Source organism: Opisthorchis viverrini (genome assembly GCF_000715545.1).
Source record: "Opisthorchis viverrini unplaced genomic scaffold opera_v5_84, whole genome shotgun sequence".
Taxonomy (NCBI): Eukaryota; Metazoa; Platyhelminthes; class Trematoda; order Opisthorchiida; family Opisthorchiidae; genus Opisthorchis; species Opisthorchis viverrini.
In genome coordinates this window covers 493,891-519,262 of record NW_008751741.1, presented here as the reverse complement: position 1 = coordinate 519,262, position 25,372 = coordinate 493,891, and the positions used below count along the sequence as shown (strand labels likewise).

Below are 25,372 nucleotides of genomic sequence, written 5' to 3'. Positions count from 1 at the left end.
GCGCCGAGTTTCAATTGTCCGATTCTGATTGGCTCAAAGTTCAGCCAACAGGCTGCTCAATGGGTCCATAGCTAATTTTGGGAATACCCCGACCGGGTTCGTTTATTTTGGGCGTTTCTCTTCGGCACAGCCCTCCCGAGCCATGCAAGCTGTGATATGCCTGGATAATTCTTTTGGGTCCGGAATTGTGGGAATAGAAACCTCGAAGTCCATTTACACGCATCGGAAACATGCTACTGTAGACAGGTTTATATAGATGCCCCATCGTCTTTAAGTGGTACTGGTGGAAGCACATCTGACCCGACTGCCCGATGGTTTTTTATGTCATACTATGCGTATCATATTATTCGTTTTCAAATGTGAAGGGTTTTAGACTCAGGCGGTGGCTCTAGTTGTACCGTGAATGAAACGAGGAGGTGTAGAAGCTGGTGGCCTACTCACTTGTTGGAAATATTCAACCCAACGGTATGGACGCTGTCTTTTATCAAAAAGTAGATTTCCAACGTTATCTCTGATATCCCCACTAGCAGACCGTGTCCTAAGTCCTGTTTGCCAAATAAACTGGGACAGTTTCCGTGCGTTCCTTGCCATACAGTTCTCCATCTAAGCTTTTTGAATCCACCAGGTCTCTCTATCGACACGGCCTTCTTTTGGGTTGATATCTTGCAGACCATTTGGTCGGACTGTAACGCTGTCCCTAAGGAATATGTCTTATCAAGGACCGACAACTTTCTGAGACCTCAGTGGTCAGCACAAGCGCGCTCGCAAACACGCATAATTTCCGGCGCCATGTACAGTGATTGTTGTTCCTTCGCAGCTACGATTCATATCTTCTGAGTTAGCTGCTTCCAAAGCATCACCTTGGTCTGTGGTATGTTTGTTTAGTGCCTTGGTCAAAAAGTTTGACCGATAAATTCAGTACATCTCTACGTCGAATTCGAACGTTGTTCGTGCAGAATGATCAACAGTCGGGCAGTGAACCCTGTGACCGTTAGCTGACGCCTACGTGACGGATTTTGCTGCACGGTTGTTCAGCGGTAGAAGGACAACGTAGCGCAGCGGCGTCCACTGTGCCTAAACCCAGCACTTCTAAGAAACAACATGGTCATTTCAGATTTGTAATAGGTGTTTACCATTATCATCAAGCATTGGGCCTAGGCTAAACTTGCCACCTGGTCGCACCTCGCATGAACGAAGACACTATACTTTCACGTAGAAGTTTTCTGCAATTAGAATTATACCTGAATTCTTTGTGGCAAGTAAGAGGGTACTTATTTTCCGGTGAAGTATCTGTCATGTAATCGACGCCGAGGTTGAATGGTGCTTAATCAGTAACTATAAACAAGGTCCTGGTTTTCGCCTCGTTCCTTGACTTACTTGTTACTCGCAACTTTTGAGAACACTGCCGCATATGGAGTCAATGAAGACGTCACTTGCTAACCAAGAACAGAATATTCGGGGTTGTGGTTCGCCTATATCGAAATTTGTATAAGCTCTGGTTGTAGTACAGAAGTTTTAGTGCAGGAGTCTCCAGCGCTTTGTTCGCGTTCTAAAATTAGAGGTGACTATGGTGACAAAGCTATATATTTCTGAATCTTGGGAGGCGCATAAACCAGGCCACATTACGGTTTTGTTCGTCGTGTGATTTTAGGGCGTGGGCGTTGCAAGCAGCGGAAATAAGGCATCTTCGGTTTATCGGCAACCGTTTTGTAAGAGCCATAGCTCCTACAAGTGGGCACCGACAGATCTTCATGGAGGCGATCAGTAAACGTGTGTTTGGTTGCGCAACACGAAATTCAGTTGTGCTATATGTTTGGAAGCTAGAATGTCGAACCATATGCCGAAAAGAGTAGTTTTCCATGTCCTCTTCAGAGTATTTAAAAAAAATAAATTTTTCAGCTGTAGCACCATTTTGGTGCCTAGCTACCATGCCACACGAAGGAAGCATGAGGGTTGGAGTACTGCCAGGTTATTCAATACTAAACAGGGAATATCGAGATGCAGAGTCCGGGTTCGAACCACGAATCTTCTGGTCAGTCAATCCGGGCTTTAACCACAGCCATCCCACCACCTTCTTCAGAGTGGGGAAGCAAAACGCCTCTAACTCGATCTGTTATAGGGATGTGAAAAAAGAAATTACGAAAAGGGCTGTCGGTGGCTCACCTGTGATAGGGTCCACGTGATCTTCCCTCTACGATAGGCGTTCGAAGCTATGGCTGCTCATCAATGTCAACTTTGTTCCTTGCAGTTTCCATCTGGATTATCTGAATAAATACCTGCAGACGTAAATAGCCAGGTATATATTCAGCAGGATAGCCTTAGTTGCCTTTCTATTTTGAATTTTTCCCCTCGACAATGAAGCATAGGTATTGAATACTGATGTGCTGTGAATGATGGTGGTGGTAATAACAGTGTCATTTCGCAATGGCAACTAATGTAAGCTGGTCATGAAATAAGTGGTATTCACCTTTGCCTACATCAGGTGCATGATTGGTATCATCATAAAACCCTAAAAATAGAACACTGGTTTCCTAAAGAGTGGACGATTCTCAACGGTCATCATCGATGGGGGCACCAGACAGGAACATCGGTGCCTTACTGCCTTGCAGCCGTGTCAGTTTGTTTTCTGACGAGACTCTAAAAAGGGAAGCAAAAAAATGAAACACAGAGGGAACAAAAAGCTGGCTATCATTCAATGCATAGCTCCTTTTGCAACCCCCCACTTGACAGCCCACTGACAGTGCTGGATTTATGCACCAATTTATCAGCTCCCGCCTGCAATGCACAGCTACCTACTCCCCCTCCCAAATCATCGGTGAACGAAACTGTGGCAGCTACAACTACTGTGCGACAAGCACGTGGTTTTTACAGCTGACAATGATGATGATGATGATGATGATGATGATGATGGTGATGATGGCCTGAAGGTCCGTTGTTCGATCCTGAACTCTTCCTCTCGACTCCCCCTGTCCAAGGCAACCTGGCAGTATCCCAGCCCTCGTGTTTCCTTCGGGTGGCCTAGCAGTTAGACAGCGAAGGGTTGCTGCAGGTGAGAGAATGTACAACAATATGGCTAGCACTAGTTGGATACATGCATTTTGGAACTTTTGTATGTCTTTGTTGTAATAGGTGGCGTAAATTGGCAAACACACTTTGGGCCTTTGTGTTTTGTGAGTTGACTTCGTCCGTCTCACTACAGTAAGAGAAAACACAACTCCCTTGATGTGTAGTGTTGCCTAAATCATAGTGTCAAAGGCGGTACGTCCTGCAGCATGAACTTGTGTTTTGTGGGGTCGAAGCATACCAAAGGATTAGAGGACCTTTTCTGGTAACGCCTACGTTTCTTCTTCAAAAAATGAGGATGATATCGATTGCGTAATCCTAGTCGAGGAGCGTCGCTCTTGAGGAAATCTAAAAATCAGCATTCCAGGGACCCACCATAATCCGCCGCAGTAACTTATCAGTGACCAATGTTGTCGGACAACACTGCTTGGCGAGAAGCTTCTGGCGGGCTTTCCATACATACGTCTGCACAGCTATGTGGATATGACAGACACATGATGTGTACGAACTTCTGAGGCACGCCCTTTACACGATTCAACAGATTCGAACAAACCCTTGATGTTAAGGAACACCAAGACCCTGGGGCGTTTATTCACGTTCCGTTATCCTAACACCTGGAGGGGTGTGAAAATGTGGTCAAAGCAACCTCTTTACGGTTTGAGTCCTGCTTGCTCTTCTAGGGTCATGCTTCCACATGCTGTTGTGTGATGACGTAAAGTAAGTGACACAAAGAGTCTAGGTTCAAGGTTAAGATAATTCATCTGTGATTACTACACTCACTATGAGCATCTTTGAAAACGGGCACCACTATCGGCTCACCCCAGTTAGCTTGGAAAGCATCTTGCTTCTAGATATAGGTAAGTAACTTAGACAGCCACTGACCGAGGCTTTCACATCCAGCCTTAAACGGAGCGGATGAGAGCTCGTTATGTACAGTTACTCAGTGAATCTTGCGGCAGAAAAGGTATTTGCCGTCACGGATCGACTGGACGTTATCGCGGTAAGGCGGTTTATGCTCCTTTGAAACCCACTGAACTATACTGGGGAGTGTGTGTAACACCCCCGAGCCTATCATACCAGGTCGATCAATGGTAGAGATCTGAATAGCACACTGTCCTGGTCCTCTAGGTTTGGGGTGGGAACTTGTGTGATGACTTGTTCCTTAAATGTTGGGTGGTCAGAATTAGCAATGTTAAGGCACGCCAGATGGCCTTTGGAAGAAGGAACTCTTCCGCTATAGGTTACGCTTCTTTGCAGAGCTCTTTATGCCCTACTTCGTGCTGAGTGGAACCGACTGCGAGACGGACGGTTATGACCTGGCGAAAAAGTATGAAAACACTAACCAGTAAACTTAGTCGGACCGACAACTACTGCCTCCCCGGATGGGAACCCCAGGACTCAACTCACCAATGAGTCTTGACATTGGCAGAAATGACCCAATCACACAGTCACTCGCGCTCATGCATCAATGCTATCGCCTTCAATGTGCAGCTACCCAGCCGAACAAACTGAACATGTCATCGCCTCTAAGGCTCGGCTGTATGTCCCACATTCTCCCGTTTTCCGGTGATCGAAACTGTAGTAGATGGAACAAATATGCCTATGGTACATGGTTTATAGCTTATAAATCGAATTGACACCCCATTTCGAGTACTAGGGCCAAAAGTCTGATCCTTCAGATATAGGCTGTTTAAGTTGATGCTTGCCACTGAAAAATCTCGATCCACCGAAGCAGAGGGTCGTGTAGCCTGAGGGCTACTTGGGTAGTTACTTTGGTTGCAGGTTTAGCACCCAGTTGGTGCGACCGTATTGTGCATCGCCTATCGCGAATGACCTATGGGGAGAAGATTGATGGACGATGTTTCGTCCTGAAGTTTCGTGAAGATATAGGACGGGTACTACCATTTTCTTTCGAATTCCGTTTATGTTGCATCTACTGCATTTCTACTCCTGGCACGACCTAAAAACCAGCATAAACGGGCGATTTATCTTTGCACACCCTGCAAACATCTGAAAAAGTTAAGACCGTACCTGACTTTACCGTAGCGTGTGTATGACTTTAGCCTTGTGCACTAAATCCTTGAGGCCACAAACGACATGAGATCCCTCTACTTGAGATTCATGTATGATATGCACCTTTCACTTCCTGTACAGCTTGTACAACCTCGCAAATTAGCCCGCAACTTTTAGCACTCAGAATCGCACGGACTGTATTTAGAGAGACCGAGAACTTGCTTTTTTTGTCAACCACCGTCAACTTTAGGTTGTTGGCCAGGAAGTGTTTCACCTTGTGCACTGATCATTTGGCCTACCTACGGCCCTTTTGCGTATTTGCTCTTTGTCCGCTGGGTGGAAGTAATCCGACTTTTCATAAACGAATGTCATTGTACCAAACAGTTCAGCTACTATTTATGGCTATTTCCTATCGCATTTCCACCGCATTTTTGGAAGCAAACTGTTTCACGATGAATATCTTTTACATACCACGTACGTATTGTGTTTTCAGCATTTTGTCTGTTCTTTATCTTTTGCGTAGTGGAGCACACATCTGAACTTGTGTTAACTTCCCCGTGTCTCCTTAATGTCTTACGGAAAGATCAGTCGTCTCCTAATTGCAAACAGAGGAGAGATTGCATGCAGAATAGCCAAATCTGCCAAACTGTTCGGATGTCATACAGTTGGTGTGTACAGTGACGCAGATGTATCTGCACTTCACGTCAAACTCGTAAGTTTGACCTATTCAAGTGTGCATGCTATAACATCTTAAATGTTTTCTTTAAACCTGCGAAATTACCATCGCTTCGCACATTCATTGTCATTTAACCGATTGATGGTGCTTCTACCAACCACCACGTAGTGCTCCACCCTGATTATTTCGAGCAGGTTAATATGTTCCTTTATGTCGTAATGGACTGGGCGCAATCTGTGTCACAACTGGTCACACCCGTCGCCAGTTGACTGCGTATTCGCTTCGTTTGCCTTCCATGCATTATACGATTGTTCGAGTTATTTCGGTGTGTTCCATATCTTGTAGATGTTATTATGTAGGAATTAGCCGCAAGAGTCGTGTATATGAAGAACTCTGAAATACGTCAACTTCATTTTCATATTAGCCGGGGCAGTCCCGGTCACCTTATTGAAGCTGGTTATCGGGTCTAACGACACAACGTGGCTTGTTACTGATTTTCTTTCGATTGTGTAGCAGTGTCGAATGCGAAAGTTTTTAGGTTAGCTCCGAAAATGGCAACTTTCTTAATATAAAGACATACCTGTCTATACAGCCAATAGACATCCAAGTATTCCTCGGCGGTCAAAATGTAGCAAGACTACTTGTCGCATTCCCCCGCTGACTTGGCCGCCTGAAGCACCGATCGAGATTAGTCTCTTCTGGGAATCGGTCTCCCTCTGAAGCAACGTCTACATTAATGGTAGTCTCATGGTGGGAATGGCTTGAACGGCTGATGTTTAGACTCAGCCAGACTGGTGGTACTTTGGTCATCTTGGATCGAGGGAATATGGCAACTGAACCAGATGCTTTGTTAGTGATAGCCAGTCTTAGTCCTGAATGCTCGATGTGGCCGACATTCAGTGGGCATTAGCTACAGTTGCGTACCTCTTTGATCAGTTTTTACCGAGCACTCAATCAATTTCTCTCATTTCTCTTTTCTTTATATACTAGGTTGATGAAGCGTACAATGTCGGCCCAGCGCCAGTTCAACAAAGTTATCTGAATATCCCACGCCTTATCTCAGTGGCTAAGCGGGCCGGAGCGGACGCCATACATCCTGGTTACGGATTTCTTTCAGAGAGTGTGGAGTTCGCCCAAGCCTGTCAAGATGCTAATCTTGTGTTTGTTGGCCCTCCAGTTTCTGCCATACGTGACATGGGAATAAAGAATAAAAGCAAGGCTATCATGGCTGCTGCTGGTGTTCCGATCATCAAAGGTTTGTGGATATGCAGTCACCTTTGATTACCAAGTCATTAGAAACGAATGGATATCGCTAATCGGATTCGTTGGTTATCCCTTCGGGAGGCGAAATTGCTTACCAGAAACTCCCTTATGAAGAAAAATTTTTCTTTTCTAGGAGTCACCTTTTGTCGTTTATTGTCATGTCATGTTAGCGTTGCTGATCACCTGTTCTCTGCACGTTTCCTGCTAGATGTACACCTTTAATCGGACATCGGATGGCTCTGGGGACACAGCCCATAACAGATCCCCGTGGTAGCGTCTTTCACATGTCTGACTGTCAGGTAGAAGGCCTTATGGTTGCTGATATCACCAAGAAATAAATCGAAATCTGTGCTAAGCAGATTCAGTCATAGTGGGGTTAATTTGACCCCTTAACCGAATTCATGAAGTCCTGGTCGCCCGCTAGTTTTATTGCCAATGGTGCGGTGCCCCTACACGCGACTCTTCCATAATGGCTTGCTCCAATACCGCCAAATCTTTGGTCATCCGCATGACCTTCAATGCCGCAAGCAATGTCGGTGTTTTGATGGCTTATACCTCACACTCACAAGACCAATATGCGGCCACTGGATTTATGAATAATTGTTTAAGTTAACATGAACTGCTAGCGAGTTTCTACCCAAAGTAGCATACTCTCCACAATGGCTGGGAGATTGATTAAGAAGGCAAGGCAGTTTCAGCCCTGACAAATAAAACGTCTCTTTTGATATGATTTCGGGGTTCAGTGTAACAGTAAAATCTGGGAATCGAGTGGTTGATGGTCACCATATTTCAAGGATCATTTTTGCTGGATATTTTTCGCAGTTATGAGCTGTATTCGGCAGATTGTTAGATACGAAGTGTTTATAAATGTTTGAGCATCGCTACTTCGCAATGTGGAACTGAATAAGTTCATTTTCCCGGAAATGCTTCTTTGAGGTCTATTAAAAAAAACTTCCAACTGAGACATCTCTCTCCGAGCTCGAGGTGTCTTTGTGGTTAAGAAGCAGACTTGTTGATCACTAGGTTCGTCTTTCGAACCTTACTCCGTCACCTCGTGTTTTTCTCCTGGATTGGGCGTCCTGACGGTATCTTGCTTCGTGCTTCTTTTGGGTGGTGCGGCAGCCAGACATCGAGGTGTCACAGCTGAACGATTATATTATTAGTTTTATTTACGAGACATCTCTGCTGTGAACGTGTCTTCCGGCCGAGAAAAACACTAGGACAGATACCATTGTAGTGTTCAAACATATACAGACACATGAGAGAAGCCAGGGGTAGATTAGAATAACGAACTTCCCGTTTGGTGGCTGTTTTCGTAACCTCCAGGCTATCTTTGTTTCAATTTTAGGGTTTTTCGTGATAGGTATTTTGTTCATAGTCGCACCACTCTCGTTTGAACGGTCCTGCTCCTGTTCTGGCGTAGTTATTGCGGTGAGTCCACACCAAAGGGAAGCACTGGATTCGAGTTTCGCTCTTATTAGAGCTCATCAGCAGTGCATATCCAATGGCCGTGCCGGGATTTGAACCCCGGACATCTGCCATGTGGACTCACCGGAATAATTACACCAGAACAGGAGCACGACCGTTCAAACAAGAGTGGTGTGACTATGAACAAAATATCTATCCCACAAAGCCCCAAAATTGCAAGCAAAAAGTTGCCCAGTGGGTTTCAAGCGTGTGTCACGCTACCTGACTGGGAAGTCCTGACTGGCGGGGCAGTCGATCGTCACAACCAGGACAGTTACTGGGTCGTCGTTCGATGAGTCGGCCACACCAATCACGCCGCTCAAAAGTGAACACGTTCTCCTGTTCAGACGTGAAAATTAAGATGCGTCCAACATGCGTTGCTGGAGTAGTGGTTACACGCTCGCCTCGCATGTCAGGTGAGTGTGGTGTGACTATGAACAAAATATCTCTGTTTCGTTGGACTAGTGCATGTGTCGTAATCGAGTCCCTCCTACCAGAAATGCCAACTCATTTGAAAATGTTTGTGGTTCCTGCCAACAACATACTCCGAAATTTCTTCTATATTTTGGTATTATCCTGGTCGTCACGTCTTCTACGGCCTTCAGAGAGATGTACGGTGATAATCCGAATTTCTCGTTTCTGTCGCAAAACTTACTGACTTTATACTTTCAGTCTCAGTCACGTATTGCCTTTCCGTTGAAGACCTCTTGCGGGTTCCTGATATTTTACTAGTTTATGGTTTCTTGCAACCTTTTCACTTGCACTGAGTCTTTTGCATTATTCCGTTTCCATCTGTTATTCGGTACTGTTGTCCTGCATCATCTTTACAGGCTGTCAGCTCTACTCGCTCCCAATCCTTCACTCACCTAACCACCATTTCCCCCACCGCATCAGGTTACCATGGTGAGGATCAGTCTGATACCCGACTTCGAGCGGAAGCTGAGGCAATCGGCTTCCCGGTTATGATCAAGGCAGTCCGAGGCGGTGGTGGCAAGGGAATGCGTATTGCACATACGCCCGAGCAGTTTTCGGAACAGCTTTCCGCTGCTCGTCACGAAGCCTTGAAATCATTCAACGATGATGGCATGCTAATTGAACAGTATATTGTCAATCCTAGGCACGTTGAGGTAAGTTGCCTTGAACAACATTAAATGAGCAACATTAAATGCGGGGTCAATGGAATGCCATCATATTATCCATTACCATCTTGGTGTGTTAATGGACCGCTCTTATTCATGCAACTAACATCGGTTCCAAGGACTTAAGCGCGGCGCTACTGGCTGTTCACAGACTGTCTGTGGATTTCCGCTGTGCGCAGACATCCGGTCGTTTGACCACAGTTGACCGGCTAACTCGATTCGCATGCTAGTCGTCCAAATTATCAGTCGCGGAATGTCTCCTCGTTGGAACTCTTCGACGGACAAGATACCGTATAAACATTCGTAATTTGTAGACATTACCTATGGATAAACCGATATGCCGTGCTAAGTTACGCCTCACTGCCACCGACTGGTGTGCGATGTGCACGTGAATCACTTACACAGCACTTCCTGAGAGAGTCTCTCACGGGAAAGAGCTCATATGGCCTACCTTGGGCGTGGCCACTGCCTTTCACACCAGGAAGTGCTTTTGAAGACGTCTCAAGAAGGAATCCCTTCTTGGGAGCCATCAGTCTTGAGGGCGTTCTTAGCTTACCACCTTAGGTACTTTTCATCTCGTTTGGCCTTTGACAAGTGTGTGGTAGTTAGGTAGTGCTCAATCGAACGTATATTGTTGTTCCCCTGTTCTACACTCCTTTCTCCCACCTTGTAGGTGCAAATTTTCGGAGACAGGCACGGTAACTACGTTTATTTATGGGAGCGTGACTGTAGCATCCAGCGTCGGCATCAGAAAATCTTGGAGGAAGCGCCTGCTCCCGGCTTATCTCCGAAGGTTCGAAAGGCGATTGGTGAAGCGGCTGTGGCTGCTGCCCGGGCCGTCCACTATGTCGGTGCCGGTACCGTGGAGTTTGTCATGGACGCCGACCAGAATTTCTACTTTATGGAAATGAACACTCGTCTGCAAGTGAGTAATGCGATTTTTTCAGAGATTTAATTTCTCTATCGTCGTCAAGAGCGACTGGCAGCCGAATTCATTCCCACTTGTGATAATTTTACATCTAATTCTTGTTACTTATCCAAGTAAGTAGGCACATGCTTCGCTGAAAATTTGTCTATCGACACCCAAATCTATCGCGTTGACAGACACGAGCATGTTCAATTTGTCTTTGATAGAATGCGGTGTCTTTCTTTTTTATCTTTTGCATATAAAACTTCCTCCTTCATATGACACTACTCATCAGATCGACGAAAACGGTGGGCAGCCTACTACAAGTTACTCCTTTCTTGGGACCCATCAAGCAAACCTAGTCCTTGAATTTACATATTTCTCAGTTGAGTACTTCCTGTTCTTGGTGAGCTCCTGAGTTGCTTTTCCGGATTGATAATTTCATCCCCTAGAATTCGAGCAAGGCATTCCATCCCGCTTTCTAAACTGGTTCCTAAATGCGGATAACGTTTTGCATGTTACTGTTCGCCTCATTCGGTAACCAACGCCTCAGAGATTGTGCTAGCTACTCGCCTACAGTTTAATCCGAATTTCGGTCTTCCAGAAACAGTTTCGTATTCAGACAGAAGGTGAAGATTCGGGACTGTTTTTACAAGAACTTCTACGTACACATTTGGTCCACCTGCCCATTGCCCATTTCCCCTAATAGTGATCGTTCCGTTCTTCGAGTGCATCTTTTATTTTGATCCGATGCTCCTGTCTATAGTATATGTTGGACATCGAAGCCTGCTGAAATTGTGATCGCCGAAAATGACCCTATTTTCTACTCGGCGCGACTTAAATATTTTCATATGAAATTTGTGATCACTTTCTCAGTTTTTACATTGACGGAGTTACGCGGGTTGATCATACCCTAAACGGATATGACTCTTTTAGAAGTGAGTAAAAAGAACAACTTAGTTGTGGTAACATATCATTTCGCATACTGTTTACAGCGGCAAACTTGTATAGCAAACTTGTATGACAAAAGATGACGGAGATTATGTGAAACATCAAAAGCACCTTTCTCCTAGCAACTCGGTCAATGAAGCCAGGACAATCAGGGGAAGATTTGTCAATGCAGTTGAGCTGATATATATCCAGTTTTACGAATGTGCCTTGCCACTTTAGTACCGATAGAATTATCTCCTTTGACTTTCCTTCGGCTGTCTGCTGCGGGAGGATGAGTCGACTTCTTGAATGTCTCAGCCGCCGGTTGGTGTGAGTGCTCTTCCGGATGTCGATCCATTTTCATGGGCCGTAGGCAGCCTGTAGATCCAGACGCTCATTGTCGGCAGTAAAAGTGTCTAATCAGGTCTTCAGCTGAAGACAAAACCATGCTTGAGCTATGTCAATGCACCGATGACTGAACTCTTCATCTGACAAACGATGCTAAAAATATACTTTGAGAGTGTTTCTCAAACGCCAATGGTCATATTTCAACTGTAATGCGTGTCGCTAATCAGGTCCTCCAAAGGAGTCGATAATTAGTAGAGTTCAACCACTTGACCATTGACAAGTAGTCAGGCTACGTAACGTAACAGTTGTTGCGAGAGGGACACTGTTATTCCGAATTTTCCATTTTAACAGCTGTTGTTGTATGTACGGATATGTCGTCCTCAGTTCGACTGTGTGCAGCGGTTTGATCCTTCTATACCTACCCAACGAGGCCGGGTTGTTACGAATGTCTTCAGGCGTCTGTTCTTATCAGACTGCCTGTTTTCTTTTAATTTCTGGAGATAATTACTCGCTCACATAGGTCATATAGCCCCATGCCATATAAACTATGCACTTCATGACTTAACGGTGATGTATGGAAGCCTTTACAAGCAATCTCAGTCGTGTTGACGATAGCCGTTTCTCGGGCCTTAGATCCTGGACAAAGCACACCAATGGTCAGTTTTCATGACAGACATGACACATTCAACTAATGGCGATCCTGCATCAAAACTGTCGTTTTCATTGCGTAGCTTTATCAGACAGATGGAATACTGAAGTCAATGAACTGATGAGGCCATCATTGTGAATACATGTCTCTCTTCGTTCTCCCGACCTTCGTGGATGAAAACTGTGACAACCGAAACCGTCCAACTTGGAACGCAGTTCATTGCTGAGAAACGGAAGCGAGCTTTCGAATTTTAATTCCAGGGGCATCAACATAATCACCCATGTATAAGGGTTTTTCTGATAAATTGATTGCCACAAACCCATTTGCGAATTACATCATATCGGTTATCCCAAATTACCAAACCATTCGTTTGATTTCTCCGGTCTTCCCTGCGCCTTAACCGTTCGTGCATTGTTGTCCGTGTTTCCAAGCAAAATAATGGTTGTTGTCAGTCCCATTAATTGGAGCGGTGTGAATGCCGCGTTTTTCTACGAACATCCTATGGGAAGATATAGGAATCACGGGACTGTTAGAAAGAAGATCTGATTTAATGAGTGCACTAGTTCGTTTCTGGGGTACTGAAGCAGATCTTATTCCACTTGAAATTGGAGCAATCAAATGACACCGAGTCAGCATGGTATCAACAGTCCCAATTCACTCACAACCCGTTTTGGGTGAGATGCGTTCCTGCAGTCTTCTTCACCCCATCCGGTGTACGACGAATGTTCATCTGTTTGGGCGACCTCCCAGCACTTAATTGTAGCGGTTTGTTCACCCGGTTTTCTAGCTAGTGATACAGGCTACTTATCCTGCCGTGACGTTCTCTTCTCTTGGTCTTGAGTGCATAACTCAGTGCAGTTTCTCAAGCTTCTCGGTTCATTACCCTTCAAGTCTGGTAAGGTGTCGTCGTCGCCATTTAATTTTCCGTGCAGTACATTAACATCGTAGGGTCCTAGGACCGATTCATCCGGTGCGATGCCACCCTGAAGTGTACATGATATCATTCCGTGACTGGCAGTATTGGGTCTGCGTTTCATCCGAAAACAGGCTGCGTTCCCGGATTGCTTTGCAAAAAATAATGATAATTGTGATGGGTGAGTGTGCTGATTGGATACCACTTCGTAAGCTTCGGGCTGACCTTTCAGAAGAAAGACAAAGGTTTCCATGTTAGAAATTTCTAGAATCTGTTTCGGCATTTAGAAGAAAGCATGTTGACTGCTCTGCAGTTTTTCTGCTAAATACATTATTGGACGTCCGGTAAGTAGAATATTGTTTTATTCCGTGATTCGTGGTAGGGAAATCTCATTTATTTATTTAGACAGTTCGTCTGCAGTACGTTCGTTTCAACGTGGATGTTGGCTGGGTCGTTTTTGATTGTGACATGCTGTCAGTCAATCACAAACTTGGTCAGCTGTCGGTTGCTAGTTCTCATATTAGTATGCTTCCTGAAATCACGGAGGTTTTGTCGATTCAGCCGATGTCACATCAGACAGCGGGATGTTAGCCATCCGGATTTTTCTGCATGACAGCTCGAATTGAAATTTCGATAAACATGTCAACCATGCCAATTGGTCACAAATATCCGGGACGGAAAATCATTCTGTATTATCCTTCATCTTCCCACTTTTCCCGGCTTCGCTTCATCGTTCTTGAGCCTCCCGTCGTCTCATGTTATCATATAGGTGGCGAGTTCGGATAGGATCACCCGCACTGTGTATTTTGAATGGTTTGATTCTTTGCATATCGCTCTTGAGGAAGACTACGGATGTTTCTGGATTACTTTTTCGGTCACAGCTCAACCCAATCACTGTTTTTATCTGGAAGTTGTTGTGTTCTTTCAGCTACCTTCCTATCTTCCATTCCTTTGGTGACACTTGTCTCCTAAACGGTTGAGACTGTGATGCTGGTTGTACAGATTTCGACGTCTTTGAATCGACACACATTTTTATTTTTTAGGTCGAACACCCAGTGACTGAGGCCATCACGCGTACCGACCTGGTTGACTGGCAGCTCAGGGTGGCAAGTGGAGATAAACTCCCGATCGTGGATCAGACGGAAGTCCCCTTGGTCGGACATGCGTTCGAAGCTCGAATTTACGCTGAAGACTGTTCCGATCCTTCTCAGATGCTTCCCGCCGCGGGACGTTTGCAGTTTCTCTCCCCTCCACCGAATGCTGTGACCTACACGCATGTAGGTGGACTCATTCGTGTGGATAGTGGGGTAGTGTCCGGGGACGTAATATCCGTGTACTATGATCCGATGATTGCGAAACTGGTCGCTTGGGGCGAGACAAGAGAGGATGCCTTGTCTCGACTACAGTCAGCTCTGGCTGAATACCGTGTCGCCGGTCTTCCCACGAATATTAGTTTTCTACGAAGGCTGATCCAACATCCCCAAGTCCTATCCGGTCAGGTGAGTTGAACTTCTTGTATTCAGTTTATTCGGCCAAGACGAAAAATTATCCGCAGCATGATTTTCGGATGTTCTGAATGCTAGATCGAGTGCCTAGCGAATTTTGTGAAGGGCTAGGTGTTTCAGACGGATTCTTTGTTTGTATGCGATAGTCGCAGCCGAGATTTTTTAAAACCATAGTTTCACCCTGCAATCCTTCCCTCTAATTCGAACAATCAACAATTCTAGCCTTACAGAGGATTCTGTTGATACCCTGTTTCACGCACGATTGCTCTAGACAATATGGACATAGAGCACGTCCATTATACTACTTACTTCACTGCTGATGCCCATAAGCGGACGGGTCGGCTCCACTAAATATCCATTTTATACTTCCATTGGAGGATATCGTAGACGGACTTCAGAATAGCATATCCAGCGTCTGATTTGACCGCGCCGGACACCCGCGAAGAAATTGTATGGACACCTGATAGACTTTCACAGTTCCGTTGCCGTTTGAGTCACTATGTTCATCGCTTGCGCACTTTAAGTCATTGTTATTCTACATGGCTGTGATAAATATTCCCACATCCTCAGTCATAGGTTTGCACTACTGATTATTTAATTTTCACATTGTTCATTCACAATTGCAACAGGAGTGGAAGGCTAATGGTTTTGAAATCATGGTAGTCTACTAGCTGTACCCGTGCATTCATGGAAAGAGTCAATAATGCAGTCGGTCTCGAAGAGAGTTCTGCCTCGTGGTAAATCAACATTCATGCGAACGCCCACATTCTTTGGAGAAACCTTTGGTCTGCCTTCATTAAGCCCACTCAACTGAAGTGTGGAAAAGGCCGTGGATTCCGACTGTCGAATTTATTATGCGCCACTGGATTTCCAACTAGTCAGTTCATTCTCCTTGACTCTCTGTACTTAGCACCATTGACGCCCTCGTTTTGCCTCCCAAGAGGGATCCTTCCCTAAAAGGACCACACGTTGAGGGGTACTTAATTATGCTCACATTTGTGGATGATTTAATGTGTGACTCATTTGAAAAGCGGCCAACTTACATTAATTGCTTATTAACCGTTTTTTGGGGTTATCATGAACAAAAATAATGTTAATGGTCACTCAGAAGAGTTCGTAGATTTTGGAATTGATGGGGTTAGAATCTATCTCGAGATTACTGAACCGCAAACTTTTTTCCGCCAATCGCGATGTTGGAAACGTGGTAGGTGAAGGTTTTTCCCACACTCCAGTACTGCGTTCCTACACTTCTGCAATCATAAGTCTTAGTATGGCTTTTGGAACATGACTCTTATTCTAAAGCCTTTCTTAAAATGATAACGCATTCTAAAGATAACACCAAAGTGGTCTGTTGTTTTTGACCGGCTTTAACCCAAAGGAACGATGCAATCCTATAGATTTTATCAAGGCCTACCTGGGTCGAACAAGCTGGACAGTGAGATCGACACAACAAACACATTAGTTACCGTGGAAGAGAGGCCTGGCTACGTATACTAAAATGATTACTGTCAAATGGGTACATTTTGACAAGTAAATAACTCTGTTAGCAGTGGACAAGTGGCCTCAGTCTGTCTGCACACAATTAAAAGTTACTTTCCGCAGGTCCATTGCAGCAGGCTAATATTAATGTAGTGTCTCGCATGCTAACCCACTGCCGGCATTGCAACACCAGTCGGTACTTTGGTTAATGGGACAACGGCGCTAAACGTTCAAAAATACCGAAGGTTGTTAACGTATCTATCACCCGTCGCTGTTCCCCGCGCACCTCTACAATCTCCCATAATTTCCAGGTCCGTTTCCCCTTCATTAAGAAGAACTGCTGTAACCCACAAGCCAATCGACGAACCTTTTCAAACTGACAGCGACGTACCTGGCATATATCCCCGTGTTTCTTTACGTATCACTGGCATTCTTTCATGTTGTTGTCTCTCAGTGTAACCGAAAGTGTCCACTAGTATGTTTTCGAAACTCTCAGCCGGTATTCACTTACGCTCACGTATCGTTTTGTAAATTTAGGAGCAAAATTTAGGTCTCAAGGCAGGGCACATTTTCGAGCACACTTTTGTGGTTGTTTTTCATTTATTTGGCTCAAGTAGCCATAAACCAACTAAAGTACGGACACTATTGCTTGATCAATAAACAATGAGGGAGGCTAAGTCTGTAAGATTCGAGCTCCTGAAAGCAATCCGTAGATGAGACGTGGAGATGTAGCCGATTGTCCAAATTATTGTCGCGAAGCCATCTGTGCGGCGCGTTCAAGGCGGCTGGTGTCGTATCTATCCTCCACCGAAGTTTAGGGGGTCATCTGGTTTTATGTGATCATATCTTTTTCCATTTTAGGTCCATACCGGATTTATCATGGAACATATAGATACACTACGCAGTACATCTTTAACCAAAGGATACGGTTCCAGGGAGCCCTTTCCTACTGCTCACTGTGCTGCAGCGATTTGGGCATGTGCTGAACACATCTTCACTGAATCCAGTAGACAACATTTGACAGACCCACTGCAACCGATGTTATCCCAAATACCCTATTTCCGTCTGAATCTACCTGCTACCAGAGAAGTTACGTTTACTGACTCAACAGATACCAACACATCACGCTTTCGTGTAACGCACCTCAGGAACCCATCGGAATGTTACCGGGTCGAAATGTTATCGGGTCCTTCGGATACATCTTATTCAGTCGATGTTCGACTCATCCGCAATTCGAATGAGGCACACAGCCACCGAGGACTTGTTGACCATTCATTTGCCGTTGAGGTTTCTTCATCCAGCCCATCGGACCAACAACGGCGTTTGTGTCAAATCAGCGTTGTGTACGATCCAGAATCTAGGCATCTTCACACATTCAACAATTCAACCGGTACACACGACAGTTTCAGTCTTGAGCAGCCGGCCTATTTGAATGCCATGTCTGGTCATTCTGATGGGCTAGACGGAGCTGACCTTTTGTCCAACACCTCCCCAATGCCAGGTGTGATAGAACGCATCTTTGTGAAACCGGGAGATAGAGTAGAATCTGGACAAGCGTTACTCACCTTGATCGCGATGAAGATGGAGTATACTGTGCGTGCTAAAACCATTGGATTAGTCGATTCGTTGGCAGTTGCTATTGGTGATACGGTATCGAGTGGTCAACTATTGGTGCGACTAACACCCGAAACAACAGAATAGTTTTTTTATTGAATTTTTCCATGGTCACAAAAATTCAGGACTGTCAGTATATTATGGTACCAACTCTACGTCTCATGGCATACTATATTTAAAATGGCTTATACGCCTTATCTTTCTTTGATTTGCTTTTCTATATATTTTTTCTAATTTACTTACCCGTTTTGCACCACCAAGCATCAATAAAGGGGTTATGAATTTTTGAGCTTTGGATGACAACTTTCAGGTGCATTTCGCTTTCCATGTCAGCTTGTCTCCCGAACATATGTCCAGTGTTCTTTTCACGCATGGGTTAGCGAAGGACCTGCATCAATGGTGGCTAATGCAGGATATTAAGTCTGCATTGGTTCAGGAAGTGAATGCAGTTAAACAAATCAAGTTTGCTACTGGATAGCAATCATCATCATCATCACCATCTGCAGTGTTCGCTCCTGTACAACCATGATTTATTTGGTAATGTGTTGAAATATTGGTAGCTCGGGTGAGTTTATTGGTTGTTGATCAGGTGGCTGTTGATTTGTTCGCCGAATTTGAAGAAGAGAAAAATGAAAATGGACGGGGAAGGGACTTAGCGTTAGCCTGTCAAAATCACTTCGAGGTGCTTGCACCTCCGGGTACTCAGTTAGGCAATCTGGATAGAAACTGACAACAAGAACGCCATATCTTGCAGCGTCTCCAATCAGGCTCAGTGGGAAACACGCGGTCCTCATCCTGGAAGACGTGTCACACGAACAGCACTCAGACTTTTCGTAACCTCTTTCACACCCCTCTGCCAGGTCAAGGGTTGGCCACCTCTCTGCTTCCACCATTCTGAGTTGGGCATGGAAAACAGATTTTGGGGAGCTCTTCTGATGCTCTCACACGCCTGAAAGTCCGGGAGTATAAAGAATTTATTGTGTTCAAAGACCGGGGCATTCCTTGCTGGCCAAGGGTGTCAAGGAGGACAAACCAGTCAACTGAGTCGAATGCGCCTTGGAAATTCAGGAATACTAAAATTGTGGGTCGTTTGTACGTACGATGTTCTAACACCCAATGGAGTGTGACTATCTGGTCAACGCAACTTCTACCAGGTCGGAACCCCGCTTACTGTTCTCGAGTAATAAAAATAAATAATAATCGTTCAGCTGTAGCGCCCTTCCGGTGCTTAGCTGCCATGCCACCCGAAGGAAGCACGAGGGCTGGGATACTGTCAGGTTGCCCAGGCCTAGACGGGGGCAGTCGAGAGGCAGATGTTGTGTTCAAACCACGGACCTTCCGGTCAGTAAATTCGCGCTCTGACCACTTGAGCCATCTCGCCCCCACCACACTCACTACGAGCTTTTTTTGAAAATGAGCGCTTTCATTGACTCTCCCTAGTCTGAGACAATCTCTCTCCCAAATGCAAACCAGCATATTAGACAGTTAGTATTGGAGGTCGATTGTACTCACAGGTGTGTTGCACTCAGTATCGTGTGTATTGCAGTGAGATTTTCTTGGTCAGTTCTCTTCTCAATAATCCTGGGTCGGATTCCTGGCTAACCAATAGGTTAAGTTGAACCCCGTGTGGCAGCACCAAATGAAATTTGTTGTGGATAATAATCTGCAAAAGTTTTAGTCCTTGACAAAGATCCTCTATTTTGCATTCGAATTTTTGCACCTGCGGCAACAAAACAATGTTTAGCGATGACCAAATGTTCGATCTGGACGGTCTGGGTTTCCTATTCGCATTTTATGGGAACAAGGGAGGAACGCACAGTAAGCGAATTTATAACGGAGGATTATTTTTAGGTTGTTTGGTTGTCTTAATTTTGTTCGCATTTACACATTAGCCAAGAACTGAGTTTTCGAAAAGTTGGCATTAGCACATTCACTGTGGGCTCATATTGAGCAAGCATTTTATTCAACAAAGTTTACAGCTATAGTTTTCCGAGTCAGAGTTTGCCTGAGTTGAGATGTCTAAGCGACCGAGTGTGCCGGATGTCTTGGAGTCCGATTTGCCTCTAATGGACGACAGACTAAGTTTCCGTGAATTGTGCATGGCTGGCATGCGTGTCTGTCAATGGTGTTCTGACCACTGGACTTCTGCGCTTATATTTGCTAACAAGCGGTCTGCCGGACCATATGTGTTAGTGTTTGTGAGCCCATGAATCCACGAACGCTCGAAGGAATGGGATCGACGGTTGTGATGACGATGCTATGAGTACCAGCGTTGAGCTAATTAATGAGTCTCTGATATTACCTGACGATTCCTTTGAGTTTTAGCAAAATACCGCACATACGAGCTGTCGCGAGCTGTTTTCATCCAAACGTTGTGCGACTACGACTAGTCTTGCACTTAATTATCACTAAAAAAGCTCACTTGGTGCGTTAGCTGACTGCACAGAAATGACAGCGTAGTCCCTGATTTCACTGGCTCAGTAATCCTTCAAGAATCCGCTCCTTCACTTAGTTTAGCCTTCTTGCAACCTCTAGGCTGATGTTGACAATATTTCAGCCCGTCCTACTACGTTAAAACTTTAGTAATGTGACAAACCACTGAGAGGCCATTTGCAAGTGAGTGAGATACATCTTCTGGGTGCTCACCAGTGCCTTGTTTGCCAAAATCATCCACCTCTAACAACTGGCAATCATCGCCTGGGTTATCCTTTGACACCCGTGCGTGATATTCGATTAGAAATCCTGAAGGGTTATCCTTCTGTCATGGTAGGATATTCGCAAAATGATGCTGTCAGAGTGATTCAAGTCCAACAAATCATGCTCCTCAGCGCTTCACCAAACTGTTTGCGTATACTCTGAGCATAGTGTGGCGGAGAGTCATGTATACGTAACCAAACACAAGCTGTAAATCAACTTGAGATTGTAGCAGGTGCTTGCATGATAATGCTATAATAAATAGAAATTAGACGTTAGTAGCCCATTTGCCACTCGTGTTACCTTCAAAGTGGCCGAGTATTTTAGCGCAAACCGTAACCTTAGCCGTTTGTTAAGTGCAGTGTGGTGAGTTGAGTTGCGTGCGGCCTAATAACAACTTTCTGTAGAATATATCATTCAGATGGAAAGCTACCTCGTCGCTGGAAACACCTTATCGGCTCAAAAATAGTCATAAAGTTTCAGAGAGGTTTGGTAAACAATCGGTGGATTTATTACTGGGCAGCGTTCCGGTTTTGACAATAGCTTCGTCGAGTAAGTACGTAAAGTAAGTTAATTAGATTTTAAGATAGTCAGGGAACCGATCCGTGAGATTTCTTATGACTAACCTACTTGATCAATGTTGGGTGTTCAGTCTGATGTTCCTGTTTGTTGGTTAGTGGGGATAACTAACATTTACGACAGATTGATTAGGAGGGAGGATTTGTCATGTTGAAGCCGGATTTTTCGTCCTTGCTTTTTCAGTCTAGGACACTTTAATGGAAAATTCCTCTTGGGGTCGTTCACAGATTTCGTTCACCTGTGTTCGTCAAAAGGTGCCGGGACGATTGGTTAAGGGATGGGGTGGGGGTGGTTAGTTGAATCTAACTGTACTCAAATTTTGTACTCTTAGATCCAGACCATTTCGCTGATAACTGCACACTGCCTCGTGTCATCTCGGCTGATCTAAGACAGCTCTTTACACGCTTGTAAGTTCTACCCTCTCTATTCTATTTACACCGTGATGCTTGGCGATTTCCACCGCCTCGACCACCAGTCGCTTTGGTGCGAATCTTAAACCTCGTCTCAGGATGTCCACATTTCGTAAATCTGTCCTATGCCCAGTGTCTAGTACGTGCCCTGCCATTGCCGAATCTTTGACTCACGCCCGATATTCACCCAGCACTGATCAAGTCGGCTAGCCTCAAGAAATCTCACGGATTGGTTCCCTGACTGCCTTAAAACCCAATCAGCCTACTTAATTACTTGGCCTGACGAAGCTTTTATGTCAAGCTAAACGTAGCCCAACAATAAATCCACCGATTTTTTTTACCAGACCTCTCTCAATCGGTTCCAAACATTTTCCAATTGATCGAAAACCATAAAGTTTGTTGCTTTTCCAACCCTCCCCTAGCTGCATCTATTAAACGTTCAGTCTACTTTCTTTTCGGAATTGGTGCCCTTTTATGAACTGAACAAAGTTCTGTTATGAATCTCCATTCAATCCTTGATAAGATTCATATACAGAAAAGTCTTCACTGAATGTGCCTATCGGTTCTCCTGATGTCATCCATGCAGGCAGCAGATCGGTATTTCGCAACCAGTTTCCGGACGCACCTACCCATGATGGAGCGTACGTCAGCAGCAGTCGCATTTACGTTGCGACTGCGCTCTGTAAATCGCCATTATCTGCACTGATCGGTCCAAATGGATCAGCTTACTCCGGACAGTCGACAGCGGGACAGGAGATTATTCCGGTTCCAGGGTCGTGTGAATTTAGCGACACCCGGAATGATTGATCTGTATCTCGCCTGCTTTGTAGCTAGTGCACTGGCATAGGGCTTCGACTATCGTCAGGCTTCACGCCAGCATGCAACTGTCATGCAATCCAGCGGACACTTTATACCGCTCAAATCCAGTCTAATAGGCCTATCCAAAATGGGCTTGCTGCAGTGAGCTGACCTCGATTACGAACTCACGAGAAGGCGCGCATGACACCGCGTTCCATTGAAAATGGTTGTCTTTGGGCAATCTGTTCGGGTTTTTCAAAGGCGCGTGCAGTGAAACATATGGGATGCGTGCGGTGTCCATCTTATGCAAGAAAGATTGACGGTATGTCAACTGCTACTGAATTACTTCCGTTACGAAGAGACTGGACTTTACCGTGGTGTGACGGTTTGTGTGCCTCCGTGACTCATTGAGCTATAGTGGGAGCTGTCCGTGCGATACTCGCAAAATCTCTTATATCAGGTTGGTTAGTGGTAAGAGGTCCGACCAATGCAGTTTCTTGGTCCCCCAGACTGGGGGTTGAAACTCGCCTGGCAACTTGTTCTTTAAAGGTGGCGATGCACTGATATCTCAAACCTAACATGACTGCCTTTCGGTGAGGTTTTGAGCCATACGTTTGATTGAGGGTCCTATTCGTCCTGTCTAGGCTTGGGCGCCCTGACATTATCCCAGCCTACATGAAACCACGAAACTTCACGGTAGCGAAGCATCTTTATTGAAAACTGATGTTATACTATCGGTTATGATGATGATAATAATGATGACGATGATGGCGATGACTGAACCAATTCTTTCGTTTTTTGTGTGCAAACCCGAAGGCAATCATAACTCTTGAAGCAATGGTCTGTGGTGGTAAAACGCATGAAACGGAGAACAAGTTAAGCGTTTTCAGACGTGCTCTACTGTTTTTTTTCATTCTTTTTCTGTAACCACCCAATTTTTATCAAACGTTCTTTCCCCCTTGACCTGGTAGTAAATCTGAAGTTTAAACGGTGGTTTGGATACTTTGTTTGGCTCGTTTTTCTCTCTCTGTCAGCGCACAAGATAATACGAGGGAACAGGTCCAACTGTCGGACGGCTGTCCTAAATCTTGGTCATTCTGCCTGTTTGAATGCAAGTGGGGTTGGCAATGGCAACAACTTGACGAAAATTCATTGGGCTGTTCGAGTTCAACGTGCGTGACCATATAATTGAAAAAACGAACCCTCAGCCTGTCTGTGGGTCGGTTATCGACGATAAGACTTAGGTTGGGAAACTAGTCACTACTGCTGACGCAAATGCTAGGAGCGATCTGTGTGTTGTTTATCCTTTTTGCATGACATTGTAAATAAGAAATGACAATTACCACAGATGACAGAGATTTAACTCTTTCCAGTACTTTTTGTCGCTCAATTCTCAAGCCGTATCACGTAATCAGTGAGTTCGTCTTTCCATTATGATGGCACCCCATGTCATTCGGGTGTTCTGTCTCTCTCAGTATGAACCAGTGCCCTGTCAGGGAAAGTACCTGTGATACGATGGCCTGGTGCTGCGTGTCCATATCATCTGGTGCATACTTTTCAGTTCAGTTTGTAAACATTAAACTGTCTTTCACAGTATGATCGTTACTTTCAGAATTCGGCTATTCATATTAGAAGATAACCTCCCTTGGTGATGATTGAAGAGATGTGACGAGAGTCTACCGTCGGTCACAGCCTAGTCAATAATCTCCCAAGAAGAGAGGCCTTTCCCAATATCCCCATTGTGACTTTTTCCGGTATGAGTTACTCAATGTGCTGTTGAAAAGGCTTGGCTTCATGCGATCGCCAGTGGAAAAACAAGAGCAAATCACTGTTGTCTAATGTTGATCTTCCATATGGCACAGTGGTTGCTGATTCCCAGTTTGAGTGACCGACTATGGTTCTGAGTTTTTACCATCCCCGTTTGAGAGAGCAGCTAGCACGAAAGAAAGATTTTGGACGATCTGGTGGGAGCCTGTGTAAGGGGCATTCACCGTCTCTTCAGTTTGACTGTATTGACAAGAGACTTTCAAGTTATCATGGTAAAATTCTCCAGCTGTAAAAGGATCAACGGCTCTATCAGATTTGGTAAATCAGTTAGCTTTGTGTCATTCCCATCTGCCCCATCGAAGACCAACTATTTGTTCATCAAGTTATTCATCACTTTCTGCATCACGTTTTTGTACATCATTTCGTTCGTTCAAACAGTTGAATAGGAAAGGACAAGGACGGGACGTTGGACAATTCGAAGGACAACAAACCGAAATTCTGAGCACAGAAAAAATAACATAGGCGAATTCAATACAATAACGAAGCGAACGATGATCATTGCATATGGGACGTTCAAAAAGTGGATGGGTGAAAATTCAGGGAAACCACTATTTTTGTCGCACGTCGTGGATGACGAGTTTGTTGTGTTTTGTAAAATTTCACGTAAATGTCGGGAAAACATAACAAAATAAAAGGAAGAGTAAAATGAAAATTTCCCTCAATCACAGATACCTGGTGTGCTTGATTGGTTCTCATTCTGGGTACGGCTTGAGAGCTGAAACCATGCCTCAATACGTCTGTAGGGGGGTCGGAATACGGCCAGCCACAATTCGCGTCGCTCCGCTTTTGCGTCTGCACCCAAAGTCAGTCCACCAATGAAATCGTTGCTTGGACCACGGTCAAAATCCCATACAGTGATTTCCAATGTCTTGTGAGCAGCATCACTAGGATGCATGTCGTAGAAGAATTGCTGATGGAAGCGAGGAAAAAGATGTTTTTATTTCAACGGTTAGTCGACTATTTTGTTTGGTCTGCCCTCACCATGACCTCGTGTAAAATGGATTTTTAGTTGAGTGAGGAGGTGGAGTTTGGCACCGCCGTTGTTTCGTTGTACGAAAAGCTACTGCGTGAATGCATGTCTGCGAGGTTTACTGAAGG

The 25,372-nt window shown here is 44.9% G+C and overlaps 3 protein-coding genes across 3 annotated transcripts in view; 1 reads left to right on the top strand and 2 right to left on the bottom strand.

Moving 5' to 3' along the window:
• Positions 1–5,435: 5,435 nt before the first annotated feature.
• T265_04862 (hypothetical protein) lies at positions 5,436–18,238 on the top strand (the record flags this gene model as incomplete). The annotated part of the gene is made up of 6 exons (XM_009169716.1): positions 5,436–5,788; positions 6,743–7,007; positions 9,377–9,609; positions 10,295–10,546; positions 14,412–14,867; positions 17,214–18,238. 6 exons carry the CDS (start codon positions 5,645–5,647, stop codon positions 18,051–18,053), a joined length of 2,190 nt encoding a protein of 729 aa, XP_009167980.1.
• T265_04861 (hypothetical protein) lies at positions 13,256–13,651 on the bottom strand (the record flags this gene model as incomplete). Its single annotated transcript, XM_009169715.1, has 1 exon — positions 13,256–13,651. The coding sequence occupies one exon, from the start codon at positions 13,649–13,651 to the stop codon at positions 13,256–13,258; it is 396 nt and encodes a 131-aa protein (XP_009167979.1).
• Positions 18,239–24,720: 6,482 nt separating the features above from the next.
• T265_04860 (hypothetical protein) overlaps positions 24,721–25,372 on the bottom strand; it is a gene marked incomplete at both ends in the record, with an annotated part of 28,323 nt that continues 27,671 nt past the window's right edge. The window contains one exon of the mRNA XM_009169714.1: positions 24,721–25,184. Within this exon, the coding sequence (XP_009167978.1) occupies positions 24,933–25,184 (252 nt within the window). The remainder of the gene's footprint in view (positions 25,185–25,372) is intronic.